General features: G+C 52.3%; 3 protein-coding genes across 3 annotated transcripts; 2 read left to right on the plus strand and 1 right to left on the minus strand.

Moving 5' to 3' along the window:
• The first annotated feature begins 158 nt into the window (after positions 1-158).
• SRS11 (SAG-related sequence SRS11) lies at positions 159-2,673 on the plus strand. Its single transcript, XM_018779436.1, has 2 exons — positions 159-692; positions 1,863-2,673. Exon 2 carries the CDS (start codon positions 1,932-1,934, stop codon positions 2,502-2,504), a length of 573 nt encoding a protein of 190 aa, XP_018638469.1. The 5' UTR covers positions 159-692; positions 1,863-1,931; the 3' UTR covers positions 2,505-2,673.
• Positions 2,674-4,107: 1,434 nt separating this feature from the next.
• Positions 4,108-16,588, plus strand: TGME49_208910 (hypothetical protein). The gene is made up of 3 exons (XM_018779437.1): positions 4,108-12,014; positions 12,556-12,626; positions 13,062-16,588. The coding sequence occupies exons 1-3, from the start codon at positions 4,944-4,946 to the stop codon at positions 16,258-16,260; spliced, it is 10,341 nt and encodes a 3,446-aa protein (XP_018638468.1). The 5' UTR covers positions 4,108-4,943; the 3' UTR covers positions 16,261-16,588.
• Positions 16,589-17,756: 1,168 nt separating this feature from the next.
• Positions 17,757-22,896, minus strand: TGME49_208970 (RNA recognition motif-containing protein). Its single transcript, XM_018779438.1, has 5 exons — positions 21,407-22,896; positions 20,774-20,909; positions 20,461-20,525; positions 19,998-20,083; positions 17,757-19,554 (listed from the first exon to the last, which is right to left on the minus strand). The coding sequence occupies exons 1-5, from the start codon at positions 21,964-21,966 to the stop codon at positions 19,550-19,552; spliced, it is 852 nt and encodes a 283-aa protein (XP_018638467.1). The 5' UTR covers positions 21,967-22,896; the 3' UTR covers positions 17,757-19,549.
• Positions 22,897-23,441: the final 545 nt, after the last annotated feature.

Here is a 23,441-nt window from a genome sequence, read left to right on the forward strand (position 1 = left end):
AAATACCGAGACGAAGGGCTAACTGTCTTACACAGGTGTCAGACATATCGCGTCAGTTGGTATATGAACACATGAACCACGTCCGTGAGGAGGGGGAACCCCAGAGGGCATCCTCGGTGGCTTCGCTTTAACCGTATACAACCTTGCCAAGAGATAACTCCACACGTTTGGTGGTACGTTGTGCTTCTGGCTCTTTCATTGTGAACCAGTTAGTTAGCAAGCGATGTTACTACCTCGTGCATGCTGAAGTCGCCCTGTTGCTGCACAGGCCACTCTGTCCGCAAGGCCGGTCCCGACTGCGAATTGTGCCTGTACTGCCTGACCTGGTCACCATGGGAAGTGGGTATGAGAAGTCCTATTGTTTCTGCCATGCGGGGCGATACTGTTATCGTCAACACTACATTTAGATCAACGAGAACTAGACTTCACTAACTAGCCCTTCAGCAGCGCAGTAATGCTAGCGTGGCAGCAGTCGGAATGACGTGACGGTTCTCTTCGGGGTTTTCTAGCTCAAAACGACGATGTTAACATTTTTGGTTGTAAACAGACTAAACGTGTTCGTGTTGACAGCGTGACGTCGAATATGGTCTCTTCAGGGGCAACCTCTACTCCCTAAAATGTGCAAGCCGCTACGGGAAAAAATAGTTCGAGTTGCAGGTGCGAGAAGCCTGAACACTTTCGAGGACGAGATGGTAAGAAAACTAACTTCTCCATGGTATCTTTAACTATGTCGAAGAAAAACATCAAAACATCGAACCATGTCCCCACGGCGTGTGGTTCAGCCAGAGTCACTATTGGCGTGTTCGGCCTTTCAGTGACTATCATCCAGGATGCTCGCTCGTTTTCACTAACGGCATCTTCGAACAGTGATCCTCCCATTCCCGAAGTCTGTTGAGCAGTGCTCGTTTCTTTTGTCTCTTGGTGAGCTTGACTCAGATAAATGGAGGCGTGGCGGTTAGCGTGACGGATACTCTCTGGATGATTAGTATGGAACTCTGCATCTCGAACAATTGCGACGAAGGAACAATCTGACGAAAAACGAGTGTGAAGTGTGGCCTGGAAGTCTCTGTGTTACACATCATGCCATAAGACAAGCGCTCAATGTCATTTTGGCATTGATTATGTGTGTGCTCGGTTACTACAGTCGACTCTTTTGCGCTGGCACAGAACACTTTCGTTGTTTGCAGTAGTAGGTCCTCCAGGGACGATATATCGAACGCAACAGTAACAACAATGATCACTCAGGTAGTATGAATTTCACTATTTCGCTTCTGCTAGGAGTGTGAGTCTACACGGCTTCACATTCCACGGTTTACAGGGATAGATATATGCTGGTGACGAGTCCGACCTCAGAGTGGATAGTTGAAACCTTGACGGTTCTCCACATTTCTGTTGCGACGGCAAGTACATCTCAGATATACTCCACTCAAGTAACAGTTTTATAGGGGGATTTCGGGCGCACTACCGAAGGTAGAAACTCATGGGAAACGAAGAGTGCTGTTCGTCTCCGATCGAGAGGAGCTACGCGAAATGTGTGTGCAGCGTGCGGTTCTCCTGTTCGGGTGCACCCGCTTCGTTGGAGGGTAGCGTTGTTTGAATATTGGGACGGGTATTCTTGAACCGACACGTCTCGTCTTTGTTTAAGGCATGGTCCCGTTTCGCGCTCGCAGGTAGGCGACCAAGCGATCTCCGAAGCAAGCGATTTTTCGTGCTGAGTGAATTGAACCACGCAGCTGTGGGGCCCGGAATACGGGCCGGCAGCTGCACCAGGTTCCTTCGGGTTCTCGTCTAGTTCACCGTGGACGTACAACACAGGTGCATCCATCTGTAGCACTACACAACTAACATTTTATTCTCTGCAGGAAACGAAGGTGCAAACCTCGCTCGACAATTGAATCGACTTATTGTTACCACGACCCCCATTTTTCAAGATGAAGACCGCCTCCCTCAAGTTCGCTGCTCTGTTGGGTGTGGCTGCATTCGCGCCACAGTTCATCCTCTGCAGCTCTTCAGACACGACAGCCGAAGTCAAGGAGTGCACCAACGAGTCCCTGGCATTGACCGGAGGTGCTCAGGTATCTCTGAAGTTCAAGTGCGCTGCCACATATACAATGGGGCCGACTTCGGACGCTGATGTCTATGCGTACACCAATGGGCAGTGCAGCACCACAACCCAGACACTTGACGCCCTTGTCCCTGGATCAAAACGATCGAAGTCTGAGGAAGGATCAAAGGCGATGAGGAGCACTAAAAGTGAGGCCCAGACACAAAGCGTCTACACTCTCGCGCTTGGTCCGGCACCGAAAGAAAAGCAAGTTTTCTGCTACACTTGCAGTGCGACCCCTGCTGCAGCAGCGGCGACTACGGCTGCAGAGAAGAGCAAAAAACCGTGCAACATTATTGTCACGGTACCCGAAGCCTCATCATCTAGCGCACTCGAGAGTGGGGTGACCCCTGCGGTGTTGGCAGGCGTCGCTCTCCTGGGAACTTTTGCGATGCACTAGGACACATTTTCTTGCACATTTGTTCTGCTTCTTGGTGCTGAGCTGTTGTGTCACGATGCGACAGAAGCATACATATGAATGAGTCAGTAATTTGTCTCATGTGCCCGCGATTCATTTAACTGAACTTGACAGTACTCGATTTGATTGCTCAGTACTAACAAGAAACACCCTTTCACTCTGTTGAACGTAGAGCGAACTACGTGTAGTTCGGTAGTTTGTGCTCACCGGTGGCCAAGACAAACATCTCAAGGAAAAGCAGCAGCGACAAAACAGCATGATTCAAATATATAGATTTTGTCTTTTCTGCGCCACTACGCTGATGCACAAGATGTGCTGTAACACTGCCTGGGTACGGAAGTTGCAGTTCCTCCTGTTGTAGTTTATCTCCTACTCTGAGAATGCTTCCCGACTCCTGTTAGATTTTTGTCAAGAGTCTGACTGTAGTTCACAGAATTTCAGCGACCGGTCCTCCGTCACGGCCGAGTCACGGTAGAAGTTGCTCATGTGAAGGACTGGCGTAACCAATCACTTTTCAGAGTCCCACGCCAGCCGATCAAGTGCCTTAGTGTCCCTCAGCGAGAGGAACGAAGTCACGAGTCATTGAAGTATGGTATTGTAGCCGTTCAATATGTAAGCTTTATAGTCGTAATGCCAGCGTTGTACTGATGATATGACACTTTCTTCGTAATTTGCTCACAAGAACTGATATGGCAGAATGATATACATCCCTCAAAGTAACAACCAGTCAAGAAGCATGCACACAGCTGCAGTGGGAGCAACCAGAGTATGAACAGAGTGGCTTGCAGCAGCTCTTGCGTGTGACTGTCTCGGAATGTAGACACCTGTAGAAGATGCACACAAATTTCTTGAGGTTGCTGGGCATTGAACCTCACGATGTTTCTGTCCATGTTTAGGCGAACCATACATCTTGATTGGGGGCGCTTAACGCAGAAAGCTAAGACAGAAAGCAAAGAAGACTTCACTGGCCATTGTATACGATTCTTAGCATGAACACGGAAAACGTAAATTTTTCCATCTCTTATCACTAGGGTCAGGCGCGACGGTTATGTAGTACGATCGGGCGTCCCGTAGCGACATGGGGTGGATTTTTAATCTCGAAGGGGACACTTCACTTCCGCTTGAAGGAGTGAACACAGACTGCAGAAAAGATAGGAGTCACCTTTTTTCACCTGAGCTCCAAAAAATTGAAGACGCCAATCGCAACCTCGTTTCATAGTTGGCTCGTTTCTGATCCGTCGTCGCCTCCTCAGCATCTAGCAGCACTCGCAAGACACTGCCGCCGTGCCACTTGATGCTTTCCAGACTCTCCCTTTCTTGAGGAAAGTACTTAGATCTGCGACATAGTGCCGTACGTTTCCTTATATTGCTTAACCACAGCTTTTCCACCTTTGCCATCGTTTCTGCATCAGCTTTCTTACTCCCTCATCTCTCTCGCTATGGTCACTGGAAACCGCTTGCTAGGCTCTGCTCAGCTACGCTTGGGTCCTTTGACAGCGACAAGACACAACAGTAAGCTTTCTTGCTTGGTACCCAGCCGAGCGCGTTGCCGGTTGCTTCTTTTATCTTTTTGAAACGCTTCAGCGTTTTATTTCCGTTATTAAGGGTGGCGGATTGCATCGAACTCAGGATAGGTGTTGTTTAAAGTGACTTTTTCCTTGCTTCCGAGCCGACCCCCCCCTTTCTCGTCATCCCGCCGCCATGCCCCCCTTCTTGTCTCGGTGACGATTTTGTTTTTCTTCTCTCCAGCTTTTCGCTCCACAGACTCCGTCTGAACAACATTCCAGTGTTTTTGACTGGATTTCCTACAGAAAATTGCTCATACTTTCCCAGCAACCGTCAGCAACTGCAACCTGGTGACTCACGGTCTTCGGTGTCTTCTCATGCTCCGAGTGGCTTGCCTCCTGTAACAAAAAACACCAGCCTCTCTCATGAGACAAGATAACTTTTCCACAAGCCGTACCCGTTCCTTTCCTTCTTGCTGCCTCACATTTTTTGACGGAGAAACGGATAAAGTCGCCAATATGGGCGCGCCAGCGCTCTGACGCGAAGCTCACATTTGAGAGGCAAGGGGATGTAGTGGAGACTCAATACGGACGCTATTTGTGTACATGCGAACACTATCAGTTGTTTCAGAGTCCTGTCATGCTTAGTGCTGCAAGTTCTTGTAACATTAGAGTTTCGAACAAGTGGCTTCCGGTCGCGTCATCTGTCCGGCCTTCAAAAGAACGAATTTAAAATAGCGGGCTGATACAGCATGTCCAGTTGAGGTATGCTTACGTGCGGATGGTCTAAGAACTACTCTTAAAAGCATACGTGCACGTGGACTAGTTTCTCCAGCATATTCCGGATCTGCTATTTTGGTCGGTGCATGTAATTCAGGGACATCAGTGTGCTTCTGCCGCGGTGGTGTCATTAAAAATGGAGGAGACCATCCTACGATTTCGAGCGACTCCTCCCTCCTGCCGGCCTCTTTTTGGCATCGACAAGGACAAACCTACACCAGATCCGCTGCCACTGTGTTCTTCGGATAGAGCAAGGGGGGGTCGTCAAAAAACACCGACGACGAAATGCTCACCGGGGTTTTCCTCAGTTGTCACATCCGTTTCGACCTGTCCTTTAACGAATGCTGAGAACAGCGACGGTTACAAGGGGAAGGAGGAAGTGTGGGAACGGAGATCGCAAAGCGATATGTTCGAGAGTGCGAGAAGGTCCAGTCCACTGACTGCCCAGACGCCTTCTTCAAGGGAGTCTCATTTTTCTAGACAGGTGGACCGACTTGCGTATATTTCTTCTTCGTCCTCCGCCACAAAAACGTCGCTTCTGTCTCATTCTTTTGTCACTCGTAACACCGCTTCCACTTCGGCTCGGGCCGGAAACCTCGCTGCCCCTGTGCAGCTTCTGCAGCTGCAGAGATCCCTCTCTTCTGTGTCTCTCTCCGATTCCTTACAGGCGTCACATAGAGTGAATGCCTCTTTTACTTCAAATGTTATTGATGGAGTGCCAACGCTTCGGCCAAGGGGCTTTCCGCACTCCTCGTCTTCCCCTTCCACTTCTCCGTATCGTTGTTCGTCTTTTTCTGTTAATGCCTTGCTGCCGGGATCTCCGTCTACCTCTGCTACTTCTCCTCCGAACCCCCGAGGCAAGAGGAAGGATAAGAATTTGCGACTTCACGACTGTCGAGACCAACTATTCAGCGAGCAGAAAATAAGGCTGCCTTTGCATTTGGCTTCGACGCCCTCTTTTACCACCTCTCAACGAAGAAAGAATTCTCCGTCACCTTCGGTGGGCCCCTCACCTTCCTCTGAGTGTCTTTCGTCTTCTCCCATATCCTGTCAATTATCTTCTTTCCCTTCCGTTCCGTCTGCTCGCGGCACTGCTGCCAGCCAAGAGACGACCTCTGTGGAGAGGTCGAGCGAAGAGACACGTGTGAAGAAAACCGAAGAAACCGGCTGCAACAAGCAAGAGGGAGCAGGCATTGGTGCGGCACCAAGCGAACAAGAGCACATGGGGAGAAGAGAAGGCGCGGCAGAGGCAGAGAGAGAGGCGCCTGAACCTTGGGGGAGGCGAGGACAGGCGATTTCTGAGACCATATCACGAATCCGAGCGCTGCGAGAAATAGGGAAAGAGAGAAGAAAAAGAGAGGGAGTCCAGGTTGTGCAGGCTGGAGAAGCTGGAGAAACTGTGGGAACAGCGTTACGGTTCATGTTCAGAAACAAAGGGAAAGATCGTTCCAACGTTTGGAAAAGAAGACAGCAAGAAACAGTCGCGGGTCTTCACGGAGCTAACGCACAAAAGCAAACCCAACGAGAGGCGGAAGACGGAGGATATGCATGCGATTACAGAAAGGAGACCACTGCATTCGTGTTACGGTTCCAGCCAAACAACGAACCACGGCTTGATAGACGACAAAAGGAAGGAAAACTGTATGGGGAGCAGAACACTAGAGAGACAGGAATCAAAGCAGATCCACATTTTCGAACGAGCGAACAGGTGACACAAAACGGAGAGAGAAGCATCCAGGGGAAGACCCCTGAGGAGACCTGCGAAGGAAACAGGAAAGGAGACACCGGAGAAGTTGGGCATTCTGGAGAGGGAAGCAAATGTGGAGAGAAGAAAGAGGACAGAGAAACAACTGTTTCCCGAGGGTTTGATTTGCGCGTGGAGAAAAAAGAGAGAGGGAAGCAGGTTACATATCGTGGCTCTGAAGAGACGGAAACTCCAAGGCAACGAATGGCAGAAGAGGAATTCGACAGAGACGGTCCAACAGTCATGGTTCCCGAGGAGAGCTTTTCTTTGCGCAGTGGCACACAGCTCTCTCTGGAGAGCGCTGCGTGCGCTGCTCACGACCGTGTTCAAACAGACCCTTTCTCTCCCCTGTCGATTAAGTCCGTCCACTCCTCCTCCACAGAGTGCTACCCTCCGTCGCTTCATCATCCGGTTTCTCCTTGCTCAACTAGGTCTTTCCATTCGTCCTTCGCTACTTCTTCCCCGAGTGCCTTTCCTCTTTCACCGGCCTTTCGCGGGCCTGAGGAAGCTTCTTGCAGTTTTTCGGGCAGTCACATGACAGCGGGCGTGCTTACCTCCGTCGGTCACAGAGAAGCTGCAAGTTTGCGCTGCTCTCAGTCCTCAGAGGCAAAAGGAGGCGAGGAAAATCAATCAGATGCAGATATAACGGTTCTTTCAACAAAAGCCTTGTCGGCTGCCGCTTCCCCGCTGGTGCCCCACTCTTCCTCGGTATACTCTCCTGCTATTCCGGTTGCTTTGGACTACTCGTTTTCCTATACGGCTTCTTGTTCTCCCTCGGGGAAGCCTCAGAAAGAAACAGAGCCAGCGTCGAAAGGGGAGACAGCCTCTGCCGGCCCCACACAATTTGTCTCAGTTGAAGGTCGAGACTCGAGTCTCTCTTCTCACGCTCTCTGTTCATCACGCGAACTTTCTTCGAAATCAAGACATGAAGCACACAAAGGAGAGAGAATGTGTGCAGACAACCTCCCCCCTTCGATTGTCTCTCCTCCGACTGAGGCTTCTCAGCGCTCTGATCCACCCGTCGGATCTCCTGCCTCCCGCTCCTCTGCCTTCAGTTCTTCCCCGTGTTTTGCTGTGCATGCAGGAGAAGACGAGGGACAGTGCGAATGGAAAAACATGTCTCTCGACTCTGCTTCGGTGTGTGTCTCTCGCTGTCCCGATCCTTCTTCTGGTTTCTCTTGCCCTTCTCCCCTAGACCGTAAATCATCTGCGAACAGCGAGACGAAACCACAGGCGGCCGCCTCACAGTACTCTCCGGTCTCAACAATCCAGGCAAAGCCGTTCATCGGCGAAACGCAAAAGACAAATGGGAGTGATAAAGAGGGAGGAGTAATGCTGGAGCAAGGAATCCTCAGTCCTCAACAGACAATGGCAACGCCTCGTAGAGGAAACGCAGAAATCTTCCATCCTGGAAAGGCAAACGAGAGTGTCTGTCGCCAAACGGAAGCTGAAACGGCCTCATCTCCACAAACTCCTTCCCAGTCGCGGTCTACCTCTTGCTCAAAACAAGAGGGGATAAACACACCGTGTGATATTTGCTTGTCTCCTCGGTTTCCTGTAGTGGAGGAAAGAGAGACTGCCGTTCTGCATGAGGAAGGAAAGGAGTCGAGGGTCATATCTTCTCTGCCCGACAGAGGCGCTCCTTCTTGTACACCTTCATCTTCCGCCTCCTCTTCTTCGTTACCTTCCTTTTCCTCTTGGCCATCTTCTCTTTCTCCCTCATCGTCTGCCGCGGGGATCGAGTCTTCCTCAGTTTCGGTCTCCGAACTCGAGTCGTCCTCTTGCTCCCGGCTCGTGTCTTCTTCGTCGTCCGTATCAGGTGTGGATTTGACATCGTTTTTTCCCTCTCTTCCTTATCTCGCTTCTGCAGCCTCGGGTTCCTCTGACCTGTCTCCCTGCTCGTCTTCTCCGTCTTCTGTGTCTTCTCAAGAAGGTACACACGGGCCTGAACGAGACAGCGACACCTCCGAGAGAGTCGATTGGACTCGAAAAGTCGACCACGAATTTGACAGCCGAAATGAGCTACAGGAAAAGAAGATGCGCCGAGGTCGCCCTTCTTTTCCATGTGTGGCTTTTCCTCTCCTCGACCAATGTAGCGTCAAGGCTGCAGAAGCTCTGTCCTTTTTATTCGTGTTCCCTGCGTCTGCCTACGACGTCACTCCAGAACGAATTACGGAATCTCGGGGCAGAACAGCCCATCAAGCACCTCCTTCGTCTCCTTTGTCTCCAAGTTCTCCCGCCTCCTGCAGGAATTTTAACGGCCAAAAAGAGGCAGCCCAGAGTTGTTCTTCGCTTTCTTCTGACATTCGCACCAGAGACCGAGAAGGCGGAGACAGAGACAGCCGAGTCGAGGGACAGCGTCTTGACAGCGGAGATCTATATGACGGGAACCCGCGAAATAGCGGAAGTCGATGGCCTCAGAGTGAGAGAGAGGAAACGCAAGCGAAAGGAGATGCAGTCCAAGAAGAAGCGGTGCTCCCGAAAGACGACAGAGAAGCGCAGAAACTAGGAGGAAAGGATGGAGAATGGGAGGATGGAGACAAAACCGACTGTCCGAATAAAGAAGATCCGATGCATAAGGACTGTCTCGCCCATTCTTGTGCCCCTCTTCGTTCTGCGTCGCCTTCTGGAGCCACTCCGAGTCTTCCTTTTCGCTCTTCTTTGTCCTCGCCTTCCAGTGCTCTCGCACCTCCCTCGCCTGTGTCTGATTCACAGGCTCACTCTCCTTCGTCTTCGTCTCTTTCGCCTTCGCCTTCATCGCCTTTGTCGATTTGTGGCTCTTCCGTGCGGCGACGTTATCCTTCTTTGCCGTCTGTGTCTCTTCAATCTTCTCTTCCACTCCCTGCGCCTGCATCTCCAGCAGCTGGGGAATCACCACGGAAACGAGCGGATAAAGACGATAGCGACAGAAGAAGAATGAACGAGGAACCTAGGGAGAAGGAAGGAGAGAAGGAGGCCGAACCCGAAGGAGAAGCGGCAGCCGAGGGAAACAAAGAGGCAATGGAGAGAGCGAGAGGAGTTTGGCGCGAAACGGACATCCTGACAGAAGTGTCAGGATGGAAGGAAGGGATGCTTTTGCAAGAACCTGAGGAGAAAGAAGATGAACAGGAGAAGGCATCGAAGCCAAACGCCCAGGTGGGAGACGGGGCGATAGAGAAGGGACAGCAAGAGGAGATAAATAGAGAGGGGGTGAATGCCGAAGAGGAAGCAAGGGAGAGAAGTAGACAAAACGACGAAGAACAGTTTTCGTCGAAGGGAAATCGCACGCAAGGTTCCCTTGAGCCATCATCAGGTTCCTCAGTGAGTCTTCTCCCTGGCAGCGAGTTGACTGTGACAGAGAAGGACACCAGAGAGGGGTTAGACTCCAGTTCTTCTCCGATTGAAGAGCCTTCAGCAGCACAAATGCACATCTTGTGTTTCAAGAAACGAAGTGGGAAGGCAAGCGGCAAACTGATTGGTCGGAAAAAGCCTCAGGTACAAGTTCGCAGTTTGCTCTTAAGGCCGCGCAAGCGGAGGCCAGAGAAAAGAGACAAAGGCGAGTTGGGAGTGGAAGTGGAAGTGGCAGCGATCGAGCAGGAAGAAGTGAGGAGAGAGAGTGAGACGGAGACTCCCGAAAGCGTCAAGAGCGGCACTGCGAGTGAGACAGTGGGGGAGGGGAGACAGCGGGTGGACGAAGCGCGAGAACTGGTGTCAGAGAGGAATGCGCAAGAGGGCATCGAGGTAGCGAAAACCCAAACGCAGCAGAGAGAGAAAGAGCGAAAGGGGAGCGAGACAGAGAGTCATGCAAGTGAGAAGGAGAAACAACGAATGATGGAATCTGCTGCGGGTAACACGGGAGACGAGGACCATGAGAAACGGGAATTAAAGACGAAGGGGGACTCAGTGAAGGAGAACAAAGAAGCGGAAGGAGACCCTGTGGCGGCTATGTGGAATCGAAGCCAATCAGGATGCGAGACAGGTGGAGCAGAATGGCCGGAGCAAGGTTCGGCGGAAGGGGAATCCGACAAAGAGGAGGGACAAGGGAAGAGGTTCGGAAAGGCAAACGGAGGAGAACAGATGATAAAGGCAGAATTGAAAGCGGAAGAGCAGCAAGTGGGGACAAATCCAGGAGACGAGCGACAGGAGGAGCAAGGTCTCGACAGAGATGCGTCACAAGAGGGCGAAGCCAGCGATTCAGACAAGGGCTTAGATTCAAGAGGAAACGCGGAGGTTCTCGAGACAACTCGGGTGCCGACAGATGAAGAACTCACAGTCTCCTTGTTTCCGAAAGACGACGCTGGCGCAGACGGTGAAAACCTGGCCGCATGCGCATTCGAAGCGACACCGCAAGAGACAGATCCAACAAGTGCTTCCTTCCCTCTTTGCTATTCCTCTACCGGCGAAGACCATCCGCAACGGCTCCTCCCTTCTCTTTTTCCTCTTCACCGAAGCGAAGAAGAGCAAACCCTACCTTCTTTGTCTCCCTCCTCCGCTTTAGATCAAGAGGCACCAGGCAAACGGCAGACCTCGCCTGTTTCTGCTTCGTCCCTTTCCCAGAAACCCCCTGAATGTGGGGGCTTGACCAACATCATGTCTTGTTTTTCAAGCACCCTCGAAAAAGACGTCTGCTGCCCTGTCTCGTGTCCTCCTTGCAACTGCATCTCTTCAGAAATAGAGGCGAATGGGGGAAAGCCAGACGGAGCCTGTCACTCACCACGTGATACCGAGAAGCTGGCTGGCGAGAATCCAACGAGAGAAACAAGTCTTGCCGTGTCTCAATTTTCGCATGCAGAGTTAGTTGCCTTTGTCCACGGACTACTCGAGAAGGCGATTGAAAGTCCCCAGGTCGTTTGCAAAGTCAAAAAGGTGCTCCTGCAGGAAATTGAGGAGCGCGAGAAACGCAAATTAGCCAACACAGAGAAGGGACAGACTGGAGACCGAAGACAGCACAAGGACGATGCAGAAGAAGAAAGAGAAGCTGCAGAGGAGTGCGAAGAGGCTGGCGGAGAAGGAAAGGAAAACCGAGGAGAAAGTGAACAAAAGCTGAAAGACGGGGAGAAAAAGAATGACGGAAGTGAAGGAACGCAGAAGGCGGAGCAAGCGAAGGCAGAGAAACGCCAACGCGTGAAGACACAGGAGCATAAGGAGAAGAAGCAAAACACCGGTGGAAACAAGGAGGAAGAGACTATGCTGAATGACGGGGGAAAGGGACAAGGGAAAACGGCAGAAAGAGAGAAAGAATGGAACAAGGATAAAGGAGACAACGCTGGACGCAAGTCCACAACACGGCCAGTGACGAAGCGGAGAGGAGAGAGGGCGGAGGAAAGCAAAGAGGTCGACCATCAAAGTGAGACACAAAGTTCGGGGAAAGTGGAGGAAGGCAGAGAACTGCGCCCACGACGCAAAGTGAATATGCAGCGACTGGAAGAACTACATCGAGAAGCGTTTGAGAAACAGCGACGGAATCGCGAGAGAGCCGAAGCGGTGAGTCTACAAGGGAAACTTTGGCGAGGTGGAGAGACACAATAACAGGAGAAACAGAAGCACGAGGAGCCACGCACGAAATGACAGGGGAAACAAAAGAAGAATAAAAACGAAATAGTCGTGGAGGAGCGAAGAGCGAAAGCCGGGCTCTGACGACAACGGTGTACGAGGGAGGAGAAAGCGAAGAGTCGAAGAGGGAAGCGAGCAACTCAGGAGACGGCTATGGATGGTCTAAGGCCGAACAGCGACAACGTATGTTAAAACAAACATGCGAGAGGTAGACGCGAGGAGACACAAGAAGAGAGGGGAAAGAATATCAGAGACTCGATGGACAGAGCACAACGAGAGAAGATGGTGCCACACGTTCTTCGCCAACGTCTTCGATGTATGCTGTCTCTGCACACAGGATGGAAATCATTCAAGACCTGGAACTGCGTGTTTGTGTCTCTGTCCCTTTGTCAGAATAGCTATAGGCAGAACCGAAACGTTTCTCATTTCTCTGTGGTAAACGAGACTCTCTGCTTTATTCCTTTTCTTTTAGATCGCGCGCGATGAGGCCTTGAGACTTGAGCAGGAAAAGGCTGTGTTGAAACGGCGACTGGCTCCTCCCAGGTGCGTTCCCGTGGTCAAGGAAAATTTGGAAAACAGGGCGAGGCTACATCGGTGTTTATCTTCCAAACTCCATTCTTTGAAAGCCGTCTTCTTCGAGGGTATTTCCATAACTGATCTGTTCACGGCTTCAACGGAGCGAATCAACTCATTTCGAAAGGATGTCGAGTTTCTATGGTGCCACTACTCCAGAAACATGCCAAGCTGCTACAGATTCCTCCAGCAAACTTTTGCTCTTCATTGTGTCTGACCTGAATGGGGATGTCTCTCGTTCTTCTTCTCCTTTGCTCAGACAGCAGCACGCTTTTCAGGTTAACCTACAGAGGTTGCTTCACGAGCTCACGCGGCTCCAGGGAAACTCCTGGAGTCGCTACTCCACTTATGCCTGCACAGAGAGAAAGAATTTGTGTGCGTTTTCGCGTGTTTTGTGCTGCTCAGGCCGAAAAAGCAGGAGGGTAAAACCGTCGCCCGCTTCTCGAGCAACGACTCGTCTGGGCAGGGTCGCATTCCTGAAGGAGCGTCCGCTTCAATCGCGGCCAGACGAGAAGGAGAATCTGTTGAGCCTCAGGAAGAAAGGGAAGACCACCATCTCGATGGCCCACCATTGCCTGTGCAGAGTGCGTCTCGCTTGCTGGACACGAAACATGCCCCTGAAACCTCGCCTGAGAGCGAAGCGGAAGATCGAGAGAGGCGGAGCGTTCCCGGTGGAAACCGCGATTCCTTTTTGAGAAACCGTGAAGTCCGCGGAAACGGAGAAGGGCACCGGGCGCCGTCGGTGTCTCCTTCGCTTCCGGCCTGTCCCGTGGCACAGACGCAAGATAGGAGCGTTCCAGCCGACGAGGAGGCAGAGAAGCCGTCAGTGGAACACGCAGCAGGAGTTCTACAAGTCAGCCTTCAGCCGCAGTGGGACAAAGTGGAGAGATTCTTGGACACTGTAGATGCGCGCGCCGCCCTTCTGGGGTCTCAAATTGCCGAGCATGCCGCAAAGCCTTTGGCGCCTGTGCAGTCTGATCCCTCTGACGTCACGGCTTCCATGCATGGCTGTTCTTCTCGAGCAGACGAGCCGAAGACCATTCGACTCCTGCGCCTGCTGGAAGAGCAAGCGTTCGCCGCAGCGGTCGATGTCTTGCGAGGGCTCCGTTCTTCTGGAGACGCGCTTGGGGACTCCGGCGAATGCATGCGAGTTGAGGGAACTTCGTGGGACGAACTCGATCTCCTTTCCGCCACATTCAGTGCTAAAGGGAAAAACTCGACTTCGTGGTCGACAAGAGGAGCGATCACGCAGAAGGCGACCCGGAGAGAAATGGAGGCCAGGCAGAAGAGAGGGGAAGAAAGAGAAGGCACGGGAACCCAAGAGGGTAGACTGCGAGGAGACAAGCAAGGGAGGATATGCCGAAACAAAGACGGGAGAAGAAGCGTAACCAAGGAAGGGGGCGCCACAGTAGAAGAGCGAGAAGTGGAGAAAGAAAGGTTGGGACAGTCGAAGACAGAGAGTTCCTCGTGCACTTGTCAGCTTAGAGGGATAGGCGGGCTCGCAGCGAACGCGGCAGGCAGGTCTCAGATCCTTAAACAGAAGCTGTCTATCTCTGCGAGCCCTGTCGTTGCTTCCAGTGTGCAGGTACTTGGTTGTAGCCATCACAGCAGAATCAGGTCGCACACTAACCCTCAGAGAAACGAAAACACCGTCGAGGGGATACAAAGAAAAAACGTTGACAGTGGAAAGAAAGAAAATTCAGGAAGCGAAAAAAGAGAAGCCAATCATTCGTGTTCTCGGCCTCGAAAACCTCAAGGGTCTCTGAGGGTAACGAATCACGAAGAGAAGGCAGCCAAACCCTGCAAGTCTTCAGCGGCCTCTTCCTCTCAGTCTTCGCTGCCAGCCTGGAAGCCGGCGGGTGTTGCCGCCGTCAAACCACCGCCGCAGGAACGTCTGCCAAAGATCCGCTCTTCTTCATGTTCTTCCTTGTCCTGTTCGAGCCTCTCGGGCCGTCCGGTGGCCTCAGTGTGCAACCAACAGGCCACGAGAGAGGCTTCAAGAAGAGGCTCCGCGATGCCTCGCCGCCCTCAGTCTCCGTTTTCCCCCCTCAGGTTTTCCTTCTTATCTCCAGAGACGGAGACTCAATGGTCTCTACATGCACAAGAAAGGGAGGGACTGACAGGAGCAAAACTGGGTTCACGAATCCTCGAGGAGTGCAATGCCATCTCCACCCCTACCCACCTAAGGAGACGCTCCAGTCCTTCTCTCCGGTATGCATGTCCCTCATACGCTTTCTCTGAGAGAGAAATTCCAGTATGGCGGCCGGCGGGTCTCGCCTCCAGATCTCCGACGCCGTTGGGGGGCGGAAAGGTCTTTTGTCGAGTAGAAAATGCGAGGAAAACGCGTTCTTCTTCTCGCCTCAAAGCCAGTCCGGCATCTCTGGTGCGTGCGCGAGAGAGTCCCCGCAACGAGAAAGATGGAGCTTCGTCTCGTTCTCGCTTTTCTTCTCTTTCCAGTTCTTTTTCAGCAAGCAAGTCTCGCGCCTCCCTCGTCCGAGCAGCGTCACTGCACTGTGGGCCATCAGCAGAAAGAAGGCGAAGAAAAGAGACGACGGCAGATAATGGCGCGAAAATCTATCCCAAAAACACATATATGCCTTATGGCAGTGAGCGAAGAGAGGGAACTGCCAACGCCTTGGCGGAAGCCCGTTCTCCAAACGAGGTTGAGGTACCAAACCTGCATGCGGAGAGACCAAGGCAGGTTTTGTCTTCCGTCGCTTCCGTGGATGCTTTTCGCACGTATGCAAAAGAGAGAACGGGACCAAGTGCAAGAAGTTATAGAGCAGTCCCGACGACAGAGACGCAACTAGAGGCCGAGCAAGAATCGTTTTTTTCTTCTCGTAAGGAAACGCAGTGCATAGAAGCAAAAGACCGGAAAAGTGAAAAGAGAGTCGACAAACGCGACTGTTTTCTGGGGAGAAACTGCAGTGACCAGCAGAACCGAAACTCCCTGTCGGCCTCTTCAGAGGGGTTGCCTCAAGAGCGGCGACCTATACTCTCCCCGTTGCCTTCTTCCACCTCAGCCGCTTGTTCTCCTGGAGTGTCTTTATCTTGTCTGGCGGCAAAAAAGGAACATGGAAAGGCGCACAATGGAGAGCCAAAGTGTTGTTGTCTGCCTTCTCTTCCTGCAACTTCTCTATTGGGTCCGCCTCTCGCCCCGGGAGAGAGTCTAGAAGAGAAGGCAGACCACTTCCTCCAGTGGGTGTATGCAGATCAGTTGCATAGACAGAAGAAAGGCAGATATCTGAGCCCGACAGCCAGAGTAGCAGAGGGAAGGACGGAGCGAGGAACAGAGAGCTACAGGGAAGATGAAGAGGCAAGGATTGTGATGGGAGCAGAGAGGGCGAAAAAAGGCAGCGTGTATTCACGAGAAGGCAGCGGAAGTGGAAACCAGTCTTCTTCAGCTTTGCATGCCAAAGAAAACGAAAGTTTCGAGGGCGAAAGGGAGGCCGGACGGGCCGCGTTCACTCTGACTCGACGGCTAGGTTTCCCTTTCGATTCAGCCTCGTTAGAGCCTTTCTCCTTCGACAGAGTTGAGAGCATCATGGAAAAAATTACTGAAATGGAAGAACTAATGGGATTGCGTAAACAAGAAGGAATTTGAGGCGAGAGTGGGAACACTCGTGGCGATGAACGATGTTGTCTATTGGCGTCGAGTGTATGGCGCCAAGGAGATCCCCAACACGAGAGACACAGTAACAAAAGTTGAAAGGGAGGAACGGACGAAAGAATCTTTGAATAAACAGGAGTAAGGAAGAAAGTTAGGGATCAGGCATGTCTGAGTGAGCGAAGAAGAACTGATGAGTTACGAATACTAGGCTACAGGCGAGGAGACGGGCAAAATGAAAGAACGCTGGCATTGGAGGTGGATGTTTTCTGTGGCAGTGCACGCACGTTCCTTTTTCCTTATCTTTTTACTTTCTCTCGGCAGGAACAACTCGGTTTCAATCGTGTCGATTGCTTCTTTATTCGCTCTCCTTGCGTCCGCGCATGGGCAGCAGTGTGAAGCCGAATGCTCCATACCATTTCAGCCTCTAGCTATATCCAAGGCTCTGTTTCGGGAGCTTCTCCGAAACGAGACTTCTCTCTGCGTCACCGTTTTCGAGAGCAAGCTATCTGGAATCCCCCAGACTTTGTTCGTAGTTTTGTGCCTTCTGGTTGAGTAGCGCAATGTATGCAGTGTACTGGAATTAAGGCAGTCGGAATTGCAGATGTCTAGAAGGCGGCAAGACTCGGAAGTGACGCGTGAGGTGTAGATCGGATGTCTAGAGTTTCGGCGAGAAACTTACCTCCCGTTTACCTGTTTTCTTCTGATACTTCTGCAGTGTTTCGATTCGCCTGTGCGCTTCTTTCCTCCTCCACAGGCGGGTTCTCACATGCATCGATCCTGTCACTGTGGCCTTCTGCGGTGACCGCCTACAACATCTTAGCTCCCAAATTGAGTCAGAAAAAGTGTCGTACTCTGTAAACGATCGCGGAAAGTTGGTTTCCGATATCCTTTGCGCGAACCAGACGAATACAGATTACAGGATCGATAATGCAGACTAGGACGCCAGGTGTGAGGTACAGAGAACGAAGACTGTCATGGCTGGTGTAAACAGTTGTGCAACGCTGCTCAGCTGATATACAATATAACATAGTAACTAATCTTGTTACCCTATGCTCGGTACAAAACCGGCGTTAAGAACGTGAAGATCACATTCTGTACCTGGATTCATGTACAGCCTCCAGAATATGTACCGGCGTGCATTATTAGGTTGTGTGCTGGTAAAGAAGAACTGAATCGGTCAAATGGGAATGCTTCGACTGCAGAGAAACAAGATGTGCGAGCGGCAAGGCTCCAGAGAGAAAAAATTGCTGCTTGAAGAGTTTCTGTTCGATTCTGAGCTTCGTTTACAGTCTGGATTGTTTCCCTTTTGACTTCGAAGAATATCCCCAAAACTCTATGACGCGTCTACTCGATCGATTCCAGGGTAGCCAGACCTTTCGGCTGTTCAAGAGACGTCTCTTCCACCATTCAACTGTGACGCGACACATCGACGCGCGAGGATACAAAGCGATCGTCTGAAAGTGGCAAGCCGCAGTGTTCCGCTGTGTCCTGGAAGCGATGAACAAAGCATGCCTGCAGAGAAGACTTTGGTCAACCCAGTGCGGCACTGGATGTATGGAGGCGCTGTGTCTTGCACAGTCTCTCGTCGGCGCGTGGGCAGGATCCGGCAATTTTCCACATTTAACATGTTTCGCAAAAACGGAAGGTCACGGTCTTGCGTGCAGCAAAGAGAAATGACAGCAGAGGCCGAGCGGGCACAGAAGGGAAAAAACTCGAATACACGCAAGGGTCCATCAGTGGTTTTGCCAGATACCTGTTCCCTCTTCTCTGCTTTTTCTTGCAGGCTTCCATTGGAACACGGTCTGATTCAGGCCATAAAAACAAGAAAACGCGGTCTCTGCTAGTGCTTGATAGTTCAGTTTCTCCTTTCTTCATTGAATGCGCAAGGAACAAAGCTGCAAACACCTCCGCCTCTGGTCCTTACAGGTAGCTACACTGTTCCCATCGCTGTCGTCATTTTTCTTCCTCGAGCAATGCTGCGCTCAAATGACCGCGACATTCCGATGAGCAAAAGCCATACAAGCCGATTAAAAAACAAGGGGAAAAGGGCCGAAAGCTGGAAACGACGCAGCGGACATGAAGAGGCATGAAAACTGTTGCACGTGCAAAGACACTTGAGACTCATGCGGAGACAGACGCGGTGCAGACACGACGAAGAACAGAAGAAACACGACTGTTGAAAACGCAACAAAAATCACGAAAGGGGCGGTGTGCGCTGGCGATGCGCCGAAGACAAAAACTTGAAAGGCGGCTCGAGACGGCGCGGGGAACAACAACAGCAAGTGCGCTTCCAGTCCAACTTGCTTTCCGCTAAGAAAGGGAAAGACCACGGCGAAACGTTCACTCTGGGTGCTCCCCTGTCGCTCGTCCCTCCCCTTATTCACGTCTTCCGCCAGAGGAAAAAAAGGACGAGTTGCACACATCCAGTGCAGGCCCATTTACTTGGTCGCAACCAGGCACTTCTCCCTCGCTCCGCTTGAGAGTGTACGGTGGCAGACGTCCTGGTCGTCACTGTGAAAAGAGAGTTGGTCTCGAATTCTGACAAAAGACACTCCGCATGCGCGAACCACCCACCAGGTTCTCTTTCCGTTCAGAAAATGACTTCTTGCTCTTGCAAAGGCCAGAGCCTCTGGGCTCAGGAGCTGGCGACTCGGGGCTCTTGACAGACCTACGGCAAAGCCGCCTCCTGCGCACCCTCATTGAGACAAGGCGTCCAGCAGTGAACAGGGGGGAGGGGGGACGGAGAGCAAGGCAAGTCTAAACACAAGTTCCTCTGAGCAATTCAACTCCAGTTGAACCCTCCCCAGCCTAGGTCTGAAGAGGAAATTCCTCCCAGCAATTCAACTCCCGTTGAAGCCAAATAAACCGAACGCGGAAGTCCGAGACAGGAGGAGGATAACGAAGAGAAGGCGCGGAATGAAGCCTGCCGGAGCAGAGATCCACTCAGCTTCGACTGCGGGGCCTCTTGGGTCCCCATAAACATTCTTCGGCACCTCTCTGGCCGGTCCAAGCAAGAACTGTCACCTTCTTCTCGCCTGACCTTCTTGTCCCCCCATTCTCGCCTCCATTTGCCGACTCTGGCGTCTCTATGCTGCTCGGTCGGCCTTTCCAGCTTCGCTCTTGCTCTGCTCTCTTATTGACAAGAGACGAAAGCACAAAGAAAGTCCTTCACTTCACACTTCTGCTGTGGTGGCGAAAGGCGCCCCTGGTTTCGCTGCGGGACGAACGCATCCGTTCTGAAGCCTCCAGGAGACCGAGGCCGCGGCCCTCTGCGAGAGGATTCTTATTCTGGAAACACAACAGAAGCGCGACCTGGTGCCAGAGCTGGAGATGAACGCACGCGCAAAACAAGGCGACAACGGAGAATACTCGAGTGTACAAAACGGCATCTGGGGGGGGGGTGGGGAGAGAAGCAGACGAAGAACTTATTTCCAGAACACTCAAGCTGTTGCTGCACGTTGCAGTGTTCGCGACAGTGCCAAGACCATGTAGAAGAGTTTCACGGAACGACCGTGTCTGATCCAAAAAAGGAACACTAAGGAAAAGGAACTGATTCCATCTTGGCTGAAAGACAGGCACAGGGAGCTGAGCAGACTGAAGACACAGAAGGAAAACCTCGATGACGGTGGTGGCGAGCAACAGAGAATCCACCTCTGAGAGGTAAAGGGTCGTGAGAAAAACGCCAAGGAGACAGAACAAGAGGCCTACGTAAGAAAGGAGAGCCTCCTCACCTCCGCGTCTGTCGGGGGATCTTGAAAACCGCCGCTCATTGCGACTTTGTCGATATAGAGGGGGGCCCCCTCCTCTGCGATATCCTCTGAGACGACAGAAAAGAGAGAAGACGCAGTGAATGACATCCTGAGGGAAGGGGAGAATATTTCCGACGCAGCAGGAAGAAACATACGAAAGCGGAGGACTTAAAAACCGCACAGCGCGAGGAAGTTCACACAGACGGACGCTTCAAAGGGAAGAAGTCAATTTCCTCAGAAGTTGGGAAGACGCTCGAAGTTTCACAATATGACACTACGGCGACTGGAGATGAAAGTGGGAGAACAGGACAGTCCGCATCGCGCGAGAGAAACGGCACCGGCAGAGAGGGGAAGGCCGTCACAGCCTCCAAAGCAACTCGGCCTACAAAGAGATCGCGCGACCTAGGGCATTCCGAGTTGTTAACAGGAAAATGAAAAGGATTACCTGTGATGATCGCCGAAGTCACCGTTCTCCTGGCGCCACTGACGACGCTGCTGGAACCGACGACGCTGAGGCAAAAGCACAACAACCGAACAAAAAACAACGTAGTAGAGGAGGAGTCCATCACGGACATCGAGAGCGAAATGTGTCAAAGAAACGGAGACCGACGGTGAGTCAAAAGCGATAAAGGTCTCTTCTGGGAACGTGCTGCCGACACCGGAGAGTGGCATGTACGCGAGAGAGCGCAATACCTTGATTGCGGTTAGAACGCGTATTCACAGTGAGACAAAGCTACTAAGATGCTAGCGGGACATACCATTTCTTCAGCTGTACTGGGCTCGCCCTCGGCCTCTTCGAGCATCAGGCGGCGGCCGAGGAACTCTACGCCTTGCAGCTGCTTCAAGACCTTCACCATGGCCCACTCGGTTTCGAACTCAATAAAGGCAAAGCCTCTGAAAACAGTGGGGAAAAGGGCAACGAAGCGACGACCGTGAGAAGCAGAAAAAAACCCAGAGAGTTCGAGATGCGAAACGGGAACTAGTGTAGGCCAGCAGGAATGACGGGCGCGGTGGTAGCTCCCAAGTCCTTGCATGCACTTTAAAGGAGAGAACGCATGGGCAAATGAGAGCCAGGAGAGCTTACAGAGAAAACGACAACCGGCAGGCACATCTCTAAGATTTCACAGAGCCCTGGAAACCCGGTGCAGGACTTCTCTTGCCGCTATCTCTCCATGGTTGATCTCGGATGCGAAGGAGAGAAGCAAAGAAAAGAAAGGACGCAAGGAAAGTCTCGCGCGCCGGCGACAGTGAAGTGAAGGATCAGACACGCGAGAGTGCAGGGCGAGCTTCAGATGCGAAGCGGGGGCGCGACGACCAGCTGTCCGGTGTCTCTGCTGTATGGGCGTCGCCTCAGAGCCCCAGAGGTGAGTCCGATTCCGCGGTTGACTTGCCTGGGCTGTTTGGTTTTGTAGTGGAGAGGAATGTAGACGTCTTTCACGTCGCTGCATCTGCCGAAGAACTTTCTCAAGTCATCTTGAGTAGCGCTACGGTCGACGCCCCTCGCGACCACCGAGTACCTGCGGTGTTTGTTCTGCTCTCCGGAACCCGATCCGTACTTGTCTCCCCGGAATCGGCCTCTGAAGTCGTCTCCGGGCTCTCCAGGGGACGAGTTCCTCGCACCGCGGAAGTTCTCGTCTCGCCCATCCCGGTCTCTCCGAGTATAAGGCGAATCGTGGTCCATCGGATAGCGCCGGCGGTGGTAGTAGCCGTCTCCGGGGGAGTAGCGCCCAGGAGGGCGGTCGTCGAGAGAATCATCTCGGCGGCCGTCGTCGCGACGCCTCCTCGGAGAAGGCGACCTGTCTGAAGACATCTCTCTGCCTCGTTCTCTCCGACCTAGAAACTTGCCCCGGTCCTCGCGATCGTAGGACCGCATTGGCCCGTCTAGCGAGGACGATCGGTCGTCTCGACGGGAGCCATACCGCGGCGGCGAGTACTCTCTCTCCCTTCGCATTTTTATCTACGTCTAATGCACAATCCCTTCAAACGAGAGAAAACAGCTCCTGGAAACTGGAAAAAGCGAGACGGTCACTGTCACAGCTGTGAGAGGCCAGAAGAAAAGGGAACCCGAATACCCGCGGGTGCCTTTGCTGAAAAACCTAGCGAGAAACTTGTCGTTTGCCAGACACCAGCGCCGACAGAGGAAAGAAGAGCCGAAGCGGAGTGACGACGTCCGGAGACTAGAGACCGGGAGAGGCTTCGGAAAAGGTCGGGGCGCTCGGCAGACGAAGACGAGTTGTAGGGAAGGTCGGGAGAAACAGCGGGAAACAGAGGACAGAGACAAGGAGGAGGAGCCAAATGGAACGAAGAGAGCGGTGCGAAACAGCGACTAAACAGGGAAAGACACGCGGCGACAAGAATATCGAACCGAGCAGGAAATGACGGGGGGACAGAGAGAAGGCGAGGCAGGGTCACGAAACGACAACGGACTGCGGCTGACGGGAAAAGACAGTCCTGGAGATACACAGTGAAAGGGTTTAATCAAAAGAGACCATCCACCGGAAAACTCAGCCAGCGCGGAGACCGCCGGGGTCCTTCTTTGAGGAGTGGAGGACTGGTAGGTGGCAGAGCGGAAGAGACGAGCTGAAACTAGGCAGAAGAAAAGGAACAGTAACCAGGTTTCGGTTCTGCCCTTTCCTCAGGACTTTGCTGCCTCGTCGAGTCGTGGAGCTTGGTACTGAGTGCGAGAAAATGCACAGCTGGCCCCTATGTCATTTCTCCCCCCTTTTCTTGTATGAGACAAAGTCGACCTCCACTTTCTCGTCACCTCTCTTTCCACGAACCTCCGACCCCCCCCTCCCCCCCGATCAAGCGTAGTTGTCGCTATCTGTTTCTCTTGGAGTGCACGAACAGTCGCAAACGCTAACTATGTAGCCTTCCGAGTAATTTTCAAGGCTACGTGGCATTGCACTCCGTTTCAAGACTTCTCAAAATATTTAGCGAGAAATAGAAATGATGCACTGCCGGCAATGTGCAGTGGCGGAGCAACTTGTCCGTCGAAGGGGATTCGTCAATACGCACTAGATGTCTACGATTTTGTCTCGCTGGTTTTTGCGACAACCGCAGTGGTGCAGATAGCCGTTTGCCTGGCCTGTTCAAGTATTGAAGGAGTTGCTTAATTCTAGACAGCATATTAACTTCTTTTGCTGCGACAATCTTTTAACCGACAGCCTCCCGCCAGGAACACCCACATTGAGACGAAGGTACTTCGGCTCGAGACGAAACAAGCAGCCTGCGACTTTACCAGATTCACCGAGAGACGGCGCAGTTGGGAAAAAACGGTTTTTCCAAAAGGGAAGTGGGGGTGTCGGGCGGTGGGCATGCATATGATCGTCGATTTCTGACTTCTTCGGAGGCCAAAGATTTGCTGAGTGTGCTTGGAGCAGCAGCGGTGAAGGTACACAAGCAGGGACAGGAGGTACGAGCCGC

The sequence above is a fragment of the Toxoplasma gondii genome, chromosome Ib, assembly GCF_000006565.2.
Source record: "Toxoplasma gondii ME49 chromosome Ib, whole genome shotgun sequence".
NCBI lineage: Eukaryota > Apicomplexa > Conoidasida > Eucoccidiorida > Sarcocystidae > Toxoplasma > Toxoplasma gondii.